Source organism: Sceloporus occidentalis, unplaced genomic scaffold (assembly GCF_023333645.1).
Source record: "Sceloporus occidentalis isolate IW3139 unplaced genomic scaffold, rSceOcc1.0.p SCAF_1, whole genome shotgun sequence".
NCBI lineage: Eukaryota > Metazoa > Chordata > Lepidosauria > Squamata > Phrynosomatidae > Sceloporus > Sceloporus occidentalis.
The window spans coordinates 22,261,009-22,271,530 of NW_028316981.1; the positions used below are offsets into that span (position 1 = coordinate 22,261,009).

The 10,522-nt window shown below is 44.9% G+C and overlaps 1 protein-coding gene across 7 annotated transcripts in view; it reads left to right on the forward strand.

The window, feature by feature from the left end:
- Window positions 1-7,907, forward strand: part of MGAT1 (alpha-1,3-mannosyl-glycoprotein 2-beta-N-acetylglucosaminyltransferase) — a 43,852-nt gene extending 35,945 nt beyond the window's left edge. For 6 of the 7 annotated variants that reach the window (XM_089516112.1, XM_089516139.1, XM_089516121.1 and 3 more), the window contains one exon: window positions 2,203-7,907. In XM_089516112.1, the coding sequence (XP_089372238.1) occupies window positions 2,277-3,629 (1,353 nt within the window). In that variant the 5' untranslated portion in view covers window positions 2,203-2,276 and the 3' untranslated portion in view covers window positions 3,630-7,907. Of the gene's footprint in view, window positions 1-791; window positions 1,622-2,202 lie in introns of those variants that run through there. The other variant, XM_089516163.1, reaches the window with a different exon arrangement.
- The last annotated feature ends 2,615 nt before the right edge of the window (window positions 7,908-10,522 follow it).

Below are 10,522 nucleotides of genomic sequence, written 5' to 3' on the forward strand. Positions count from 1 at the left end.
CCTTTAAACTTTTTCCCTCGCCCTGCCCAAGAACAATGGTGGTCTCCTGCCAGCTGGTGATCAGCTGGTGTTGGCATCCTTGTCCGCTTGCACGTTGGTAGTGTCACCAGCATCATGGATGCCTCCTCTCCTTTGGTCCCCGCGCTCTTGCTGAATCTGCAATGCACAACCACAGCTGTCGCCGCTGCCACCGCTGTCCCCCTGCCATCCCCCATCACCTCCCTTGTACATATGTAAATATTTAAAGTTTTAGGGGTTTTTTATTGTTAGGTGAAAATGGCACAGGAATGTGTGTAGGGGTTCACTTTAAATTCCAAACTTTCCCCAATTCTAGCAGCGCATGCGTACATGTTGCTCTAGGGTTAGGGTTACGAGCATTAAAATAGAGTGCAGCTGTGCTGCAGCTTCCACATCTGCATGGCATCTGATGCTCTAATTAGAGCCTCGGTGCAAACTGTGCATGTTCCAGGACCCCGACTCATTATGCGACGCAGCAGACACTGAGCTTTTAAATGGGCAACTTAAATTAGCGGCGTAACAATTCTGGCGTACCGGTGCAGCTGCTTACAGACGGAGATGCGCAGCTGCGCAGTATATAGAAAAGAAGCGGGGAAAAGCAGCACCTTTTTAATGCCGCTTCTTCCCGCTTGGGGCGTGCAGGCGGCGTGTTCATGGCGGCATTCAGGTAAGGGCCGTCTGAAGGCTATACCTTCATGACGTCATGAACACACCCCTTTTTGCCCGTCTGTATCCCGCCTATGATTCTAACAACAAACTAGAGATGGGGAAAGTAATCCTTCCTCAAGATTTTAATCTCTCTTGCACAATCAATCAGTTTAAAATTGTGGGAAGAATGATCAGTTTTTTGTCTTTTACAACACCCTCAAACCCTTATATGATGATGATTGGAACCTGGGGTATTGGCTTCTCCTCCTTATTCTTCTCGCCTATCCAGCCAAGAAATTGTGTTCATAATGCTTAAGTGTAAATGGAGCTGGCAGTCTGTAAAGAATAATAGGAGCCCTTAATTCAGTCTTTTTTGACCCTGTGTTTGAATGGAGGTGTGTATGTGTGTGGTACCTTCTAAAATTTGGTTAGAAAACCTCTTATTGACAAATAACTGAGGTAGACAGGGTGGTCAAAAGATATTTAGCTTTTGTGAGCCTACTTACACAGATGGTTTGAACTGGGCACAAGATCTTTCCCTCAACCTTTCTCCCTATGGATTGATAGTCCTCAAAGGATTGGTCATAAAATGACCCTGAACTGGTAGGTCAATTCCCCAGCAGATATTTTCATATGAATAATTATGATCTTGTATGTGCCATAAAGTCATATGTTGGCCACATCATGAGAAGACATGACTCATTAGAAAAGGCATTATGATTATGGGGAAAGTGGAGGAAATTAGAAAGAGAGGAAGACCACATGTTAGATGGATGGGGACTCAATTGAGGAGGTCACGGGTATGAATTTGCAGAAACTGGGGAAAGTAGAGGAGGATAGGGGGTTTTGGAGATGTCTCATCCACAAGGTCGCCATGAATCGAGATCGACTTGAGGGTGGTTAACAACAACAAACGTGCCAAGTGCAAACAAACTAAGCAGTATAAGCTTCTTATGTAAGTTGACTCTTTTGATTCCATATTGATTCTGATACTGTTCATTTTCTTCTGTGACATAAAACAACTTTGTTTCCTTTTCATAGAATAAATGTTTGAGGGGGGGGCCGGGGGGGGCTCTGTAGCCCTTCCACTTCCATTTCTCCACTGACTTCATGGAATCATAGAGTTTTTTCTTTGCTTCCAGTGATATTTCCAAAATGGATTGTGAAACACAGGACTAAGTGGACTTTCAAGTGAATGTGCAACCAATGCTTGGCTTATGAATCCAGACAAACAATATCTAGATGGCTTTTGTTGTTAAAATATCTGGGAACCATTGAGAAAGGAGGCCCATGGGTCTCCCTAGTAAGTTACTGCTGAGTTGCATCTTCTGTTGGAATTCTGTATCCTCTAGCAAAACCTACCTGTGGTATAAATAAAGTTAAAAAAAAGTAACAAGAAACAGAATTCTGTGTAAGTCTTCTTTAAAAGAAACCAGTGTGATGGGGATTGGGGCAGGAGGGATTGGAGAAACAGATGAGACAACTTCTTATATTTGGGGTTTCCATTAACAATCTGATTTTCCACTCTTTTTCCAGATTGATGTGATGGTCTGACACCCATCAGAGGGGAGAGGACAAGAAGACAGCATTGGGGCCTGTGCCTGTGAAGGATGCTGAAGAAAAGCAGCCTGGTTCTCTGGGGCGTGGTGCTTTTTGTGGCCTGGAATGCCCTGATCCTCTTCTTCTTGTGGACACGGCCTCAGTCTTTCTCAGACCCCAGCCACCTGACTGAAGAGGTAATCCGACTGGCCCAGGATGCTGAGGTGGAACTGGAGCGCCAGAAGGACCTCTTGCGTCAGATTTACCATTACAGTACCCTTTGGAACAGGAGGAAGGCTAATGAAGCCAAAAGGCTCCACCTTTCAGCTGCTGCAGCATCTGCCAAGCCTTCAACAGCTGCTCCCTTGTCCCATCGTAGCCAGATCTCTCCAGATGCGGTTTTACCTGTGATAGTAATTGCCTGTGACCGCAGCACAGTCCGCCGTTGCCTAGACAAGCTGTTACATTACCGTCCTTCAAAGGAGCGGTTCCCCATCATTGTGAGCCAGGACTGCGGACACGAGGAGACGGCCAGGGTCATCGCCTCCTATGGAGACGCTATCATGCACATCAAACAGCCCAACCTGAGCGATATCCCTGTGCCCACTGACCACCGCAAGTTCCAGGGCTATTACAAGATTGCTCGGCACTATCGCTGGGCTCTGAGCCAGGTCTTCCGGACCTTCAAGTACCAAGCGGCCATTGTGGTGGAGGATGACTTAGAAGTAGCACCAGATTTCTTTGAATACTTCCAAGCGACCTTTCCACTCCTGCTAGCTGACCCAGGTCTTTGGTGTATCTCTGCCTGGAACGATAATGGTAAGGAACAGATGGTAGATGTTGCCCACCCGGAGCTGCTTTACCGTACAGATTTTTTCCCTGGTCTTGGCTGGCTTCTACTCTCTGACCTATGGGATGAGCTGGAGCCCAAGTGGCCCAAAGCCTTCTGGGATGATTGGATGCGGCAGCCTGAACAACGGCAGGGCCGTTCATGCATCAGGCCCGAGGTATCCCGCACTATGACTTTTGGCCGCAAGGGTGTGAGTCACGGTCAATTCTTTGACCAGTACCTGAAATTCATCAAGCTCAATGACCGCTTCGTGCCTTTCACCCAGATGGACCTTTCTTACCTCAAGAAGGAGGAGTATGAGCGCTCATTCCTGGCCCAGGTCTATGGGACACCTGAGCTGCACGTAGAAGAGCTACAGGGTAACCAGCGCCGGGACTTGGGCACTGTCCGTGTGCAGTACACCACTCGTGACTCTTTCAAGGCCTTTGCAAAAGCCCTGGGCGTCATGGATGACCTCAAGTCAGGAGTGCCCCGTGCTGGCTACCAGGGCATTGTCAGCTTCCTTTATCGAGGCCGTCGTGTTTACTTAGCGCCTCCTTCAGACTGGACAGGTTACGACCCCAGCTGGAGTTAGCAGCTGTTGATCCTTAAGCATGCTGGACCCTACAGGGAAAGGGTGCTGGGGGCGGGGTGGGGTGGGGTGGGTAGGACAAAACTGTATTTTTTTCCTGTGTGGCATTCGAGTGCATTCCAGGGACGATGGTTGATTTGTGCACTTAAAATATGGGGGTTGGAGGGGTCTGTTGTGGGGTTTATTCTGATGCCCCAACAGATGGGTTGAGGTGGAGCATTCTGAGCTTTCCCAGTTCAATCTCCCCAGTGCCTATTCTCCTTGATGTGGTGGTGTGTCCACTCAGTTGTCTCTTTGGTGGCTTCTCCAAATGGGTGCATTTTGAAACCAAAGCAGCACAAACCCACTGAGGTTTTCCCAGGTTTATTGAGCTATCACAGGCTCTGGACTGCTTGTGAATCAACATGCAGGATGCAGTTCATCAGTTCCACTGTGTGGTCTGCTAGGGGCACAATAACTCACCTGCTTCTTTCTATATGTGCTTTCAGGCAAGTGACAATGGGAGACTTACTGAGCTCCTAATAGCTCACTGCATATAGCTGGTGTACTACATTCAGCCTGGTGGGTCACAGTTTCTGCAGATTCAAAGTACAGGGAAGAAATACCAGCTTTTTTTCACCTCTTGGCTTGCCTGTTCTGTTCTCACCTGGCCGAGCCCAGAAAAGCGGAAGGTACTGTAAATGAGCAGTGGGCCCATTCAGGTGGACCATCTTTATTGACCATATTGGCCTTTTTTTAACTTGTGTCTCTTAGATAACCTCTCTCTTGAGCCCTAGTAGATGGGACAGTGGGGCTAAGATGCATGTGCTGATCCATGTAACATGAGAGTCACCCAAGGGAGGCGATGAGGGAAAGTAAGAGTTTATGTCTGCTTTTACTGGGACAGAAAGGTAAAGGAGAGGAAGAAGTACATGAAAATATTTTGTCTTATTACAGCTAAATGGTGAGACCTAGTAATAAGGTGCTCAGAAAAGTCACTTTTTTGAATGACAGTTTGCAGAAATCCTCAGCCCATGATGGCAAGGGGTTTGGGGAATTGTAGTTCAGAAAGTGATTTTTCTTCTGTAGAGCTTAAATGAAGTCTTGGAGAATAGTAGACATTTTCATTGGCTCATCTAGTTAGGAGAGACACATGATTCTTGCCTTGCACATCACCTCCCAGCACTCACCAAACTACTCCCTGTCAGCTGGCCCTTTTTGTAAGCTCCAGATGATGGGATTTGTAGTCTAGCACCACTGGGGGATACCAGGCTGAGGGGGGCTGATCTTAAGCTGCAGTTGGACAATTATGTCTGGAAGCATACACACACACACCACTGGCATGGAAATCTCCTTGCATTTGCAAAACCTGCATAGTGGTGCAAAGGCAGCTGACTGGTGTATTTTGAGCCTTGCTTTGCAGATGGAAATGGTATCGACTCAGTCATGGATGCTTCAGGTGGAGCAGCCTTCTCCAGCTGTATTAGACTACTGCTCCTATCCTCTACAGCAAGGAGTTGCAGTTTAACATATCTGGAGTTCACCAAGATGCAGCTGGCTCATCTGGAGCTTCTCCACATCAGTTCTGTGTCTGACAGCCCACTGCTGTATGATATTTTGAGAGTATAGACTAGCTTATTCATGGCTTGCTAGAGATGATATGATCTTTCTTCCCAGGTGAGTACTTCACACACACACCCCTCTCAGGCTGCCTTAATTCTCCTGGGAGCGGGGCTTTCTCCTTCCTAAATTAGATCTTCAGAACAAGCTGCCTCCTCAGTGGCATTTCCCAGAACATGGAAAATTTAAATTTTTTTATCACAAGTCCAAGAATCTCCTAGCCAGTCAGCCTGGCCATGGGAGATTGTAGTCCCAAAAATTTTTTTTTTCTAGATGTAGCATCTGCTTGCTGCTGCCATATTAGAAATGGATGCCGCCACATCTGGGAGGAATGGGCAGGATGGGGAGAATTCCTGAGGCAGCCCCAGAAAGCACCACAGAAGGGGCTTTCCTAAAAAGGAGCCCAGCCTTACTCAGTGGTGCAGAAGTTCACTTCCCCATTCTTGCCTCTCGGAGGTGCTGCAGAGCTGCTCTACAACCACTTCATTCGCGGTGGGCATTGAGAAAGGACTTCAGACCTCATATGGCCAAAATTCAGACCACACCAAAGGGTAGCATTTTGTTTGTTTGGATGCTGTATTACTTTTGTGTGTCCTTTTTTAAAAAAAATGGGAAAAAAACAAAAACATAATATTCTCTCCTTGGGGGAGTGGAGAAAGAACAATGATCTCTGCTGATTTCAGTTAAGCATTTCCCTCCTGGGTCAAATTCAGTGAAATAGGTAATGGGAGGCCTTCCTTCCATATCTCTCTCTTTCTAGTCACTGCGGATGGGATGATAGGAGATGGTGCCTTGCCTGAAATTGAATGATCTGATGTGTCTGCTTTATTATGTTCTGTAAAACAGCAGTATTGCAACAGAGCCTTTAGAGGAGAGGAGAACTGTTCTGCTGATGATTCCCACTTTGAGGTTTTGCTGTTATTTTTTCCCCAAGTGAACTGTTTTGGATTCTGTCAGAGGAGGTTCCTCTATGAGGGAAGACATAATTTGTACAGTTCCTGGGAAATGGGATGTATTGGAAATGGGAATAAGGAAGGACTAGAATTTATGGGATATTGATTGGTCCAGGAAAAGCAGCCAGCCTCAATTTCCCCTTCACCATGGTGAGTTGCTTACAGAAGCTAGGGAGCTCAGTCCTTGGAAGAAATTGAGTTTTTTTGCCTCCAAATCCCTTCTAGAATCTTGAAGGCCTTTTTGCCATGGGGGCAGGAGGCTGGACCATTTTAGACCCCAGAGTGGCCTTTTTCTTTCTTTTTTGCAACAGGATGTGACCTGGAACTCTCACTACCTTCCCGTTTTTTTAAAAGGTCTCTCCTCGGGCCTAAAATGACCCAGAGGTTATTTGGGGGGGAATCCTTTTTGACTTCTGGTTGGGCCTGGGTGCTATATGTGACTCATGGGCCGTACTTTCCTTGCCCCTGTCCCTGGCTGTATGTGTTGAAAAGATCTCTTATACGTGAAGTTTTCAGCTTTTGGTCCTCCAGATGTTTAGGACTTCTTCCAGTTCTCTGACTGTTCCCTGGGTCATTTGGAAGTTGGAAAACCAATCCAGTTGGAGGGCCAGAGGTTGAGAACAGATGTCCTAGGCCTTAGGAAATTGGCAGAAGAGCACATGTGGATGGTGCATTGGATTTTTTGGCACATTCATCTGGCTCTATCCCTTGATTTTGAAAACTGTCTGATTTAAAAACTGCCTGATTTTGAATTGGAGGTTGGAAACTGTGACATCTGAGGAAAAGGCAAGTATGGGGTGCCATCAGTTTTGACATGTCTCTTGGCTCAGACTGATCATTGGAGATAAAGAAACATCTTTGACAAGAGCACCTTCCACTCCTTCTAGTGGAAGTGCTAGTGAATTTTGCAGGGAGGGAAGAAGGGACCATATTTTTCCCCTTCTGCTTTCCTTTTTTGCCCTCTTGGTCACTGGCAAAGGGCCAAAGCTACTGGAGTGGAAAGGGGAGAGAGCAATATTGGTGACACATTATTTTTTTCCCTCTCCTAAGTGCTCTGTATTTGCCTGTATCTCTGCCCTTCTTCCTCTCATCAAGGCAGGAGTCAGGATTACTCATCTGTACATCTCTGAAGATTTCATCCACCTGCCCACCTATTCCCACTCCCAGTGGATGGAGAGTATTTTAAAGAACTAACCTTAATGTCCTGAACAAACAGTCTAACTTGAGGATTCCCTCCCCCCCCCCCCCCCAATCCTTGTCTCTGCCCTATCCCTTGCTTGTATGCCATAGCTGTCTCTAACAGGTGTGTAACCACTTGTTGCCTGAATTGTTTCTTTCCAAAGCATGTCATCTGTTTTTGTGTTTTGCCCACATTCACAGGGCTACTGCTTCCCTTTCCGTTCTGGAGAATGAACTAAGCTAAGGGAACAGAAGGAGCCCAGCTGAGATCTCAGTGGCAGGACTAAGGGTTTGTGTCAGGGAGAGTCCACCAGCAGCTACAGTCCCCTCCTCTCTATCCCTGTCACTCCCCCCCCCCCCATTCTCCTTCCACACATGGAAGACGGTTTTTAAATTTGAACTGAAAATAATGCTGGGTGCAAAATGGGAGCTATAGAATTGTGTTCGATGGAGAGATGATGTTTTTATGTCCAGAGTACAATTGGTGAAAAAAAAAAGTTTAGAGATGCAAAAACTTATTTTCCACAATAAAATAAACTGGTCCTTTTCAGACGGCCTCCATCTTTGGTCTCATTGCGTCATTTAGTGTCTGTTAGTCATTGTTAAGTCCAGCCAGACTAATGTCAAGGACAACAAAAGAAGTCAACATTGCTCTTTTCATACCAGCCAGAGATTTATATAAATGTGTGTTGTAAGTGGCTAGCTAGCTGTTCTTGGGCAGCTCACAAGCAGAACATAGTAATGAGTCATGCCTGCCTTTCCCCTTTTGATCATTTTCAGCATTGATTGGGACCTTAGGGAGCAAACAACAGGAATATTTATTCTACTTTAAATGCAGACTTTATGTATTGAATTATCATTGCTACCAAGAGTCATTTTAAACTAAGTCATAGAATATGTTGGATATGTTGGAAGAGACCGCAAGGGCCATCTAGTCCAACCCCCCTGCCATGCAGGAAAACTAAATCAAAGCATCCCCGACAGGTGGCCATCCAGCCTCTGTTTAAAAACTTGTAAAGAAGGAGATTCCACTACACTCCAAGGAAGGAGTGTGTTCCACTGTCAAACAGCCCTTACTGTCAGGAAGTTCCTCCTAATGTTGAGGTGGAAGCTCTTTTCCTGTAGCTTGCACCCACACTTCCTACTTGTACTTTAAAGGTCTGGATTATCTGTTTTTCTCTAAGGATCCATAGAACAGCTCTTTCATAGCAATAATTTATAGCTCATTAAGATCTTCAACCTAGAACAAAGAAATATTTACTGTGGTATGCGAAGTGCTAGAGCAAGGATGGGAACAGGCACCCTTTCAGCTGTTGTTGGATGCAGCTTTTTCGTTGGGTAAAGTTATTGGGAGTCAGTCCAACATCTGGAAGGCCACAAAACTCATCCTAGTTTAGGCTTATATTACAATGCACTACCAACAGTGGGATCTCAAAGAAAGAACAGCACCCAAAGGGCACAATATCCTTATGTAATATTTTCTCTTGGACACACACACTATCATTCTTGTTTATTACATAATTAAGATTTCATTGGTGGTACTTCTTAATGTGAAGTGTGTCAACTGCACTACCAACCACACTTGACCACTGGCCTGGACACAAGTTGCTTGTGTGACTTTTTATTTTAATAACCATTAAACACACTATGTTCTCAGATCTTTTAGTGACTTCTTAGATATGTCACATAAATCAGCTAAAAAAATGCTTTGTTTTGTTCATGAACTAAATTGTGGTGTCTGAGTAATTTCCTCTAGCTATTTTCCTGGTAGTAGAAAATGCTATAAACAGCTAAACTGATACCTTTGTGCTAGATTTTAACTTCCTTTCCTTAATATTCTATTTTGCGTCTTATGTCTGTGGCCATCAACTTCTCTAAAATCTGAGCACACAGACCCATTATAGTGTGTGTCCTTATATTTTAAAATATAAGATATCCAACTCACACTGTTCTCGTGGCCAAACATCCTTCAGGCTGTAGATACTGTATATCTAATTGGTGCTGGTATGCATAAAATGTGGTGGAGCACCAATATTCCACAAATCACAGGATTGAAACTACAGTTTTAAAGCCCATATGGCTGAACATTCAGTTTAGATAAGTGGGCAATTTCAGAAGCTGTTAAGCAGACTGCTCAGGTTTCAGAGGGGTAAGTCAAGATGTTGATCATCTGCCATTTAAAAACCAAAGGAAAGCATGTTGGCCACAGGAGAATAGGCTATTTACATTAATATGGATTATTATTAGGGCAACAAAAATGACACAAATGTGTACAAGCTTTCAAGATCTCTGAATGTCTTCATCAGGTGGCAAGATGCTACAAAAGGCAGGCAAGGTGGGAAAAGGAAGAAACACAGTGCTGGAACAGACAGACCAAAATAAAGCTGCTTCGGGTCAATTTGGAAGTATGCTGTTTAAATGCTGCTTGCATCCTAAGAGGCTGGAAGCTGTGCTAAAGCCATGTTCCAGCTTCTGGCCTCTTAAGATGTCCATGTCATTTAAACAGCATACCTCAAAAGTGACCTGAAGCAGCTTTATTTTGACCTGTCTGTTCAGGCCCTCACTTGCTAACGAAGTCATGGTGGCTGTGTGATCTTAGCCTTGATCTGAAATGGCATGGTGATGGGTGTGTAAGGCCTACAGACATTCAAATGAGGCATTACCACAAGAGTGGGAATTGGCCCTCCCAACATGCCACACCGCCACTGATGCCTATGAATGATGTGAGACGATCAGAATCTACAGGGTTGCGTTTTTAACTACCTCTGCTCCATATTTAAAGAGCAGCAGCAGCTAATTTTAGATACTTAACCCACTTTTTAAAGTCATTGGAAACCATAATGACCAAAAAGGATGAAATCCTTAAAGAGCAAAGCACCAGCTTCAGGTCATACACAGGAAGTATATCTGATGGATTAGGGACTGGAAGACTGTCATAAAGTGGAATTGGTTGGAAAGTGGAATCCAGGCTTTTTAAAGCTTTCAGATGCATTTTGGCCACTGAAAATGTAAACAACACACTGTATATCACTTTTGAATGCATGTAAAAGCTAAATTAACAGTACACACACAGGTTGAGTCTCCCTTACCCAAAATATTTGGAACCAGATGTGTTTGGGATTTTGGAGTTTTTCAGATTTTGTAATATTTGCATACACATAATCT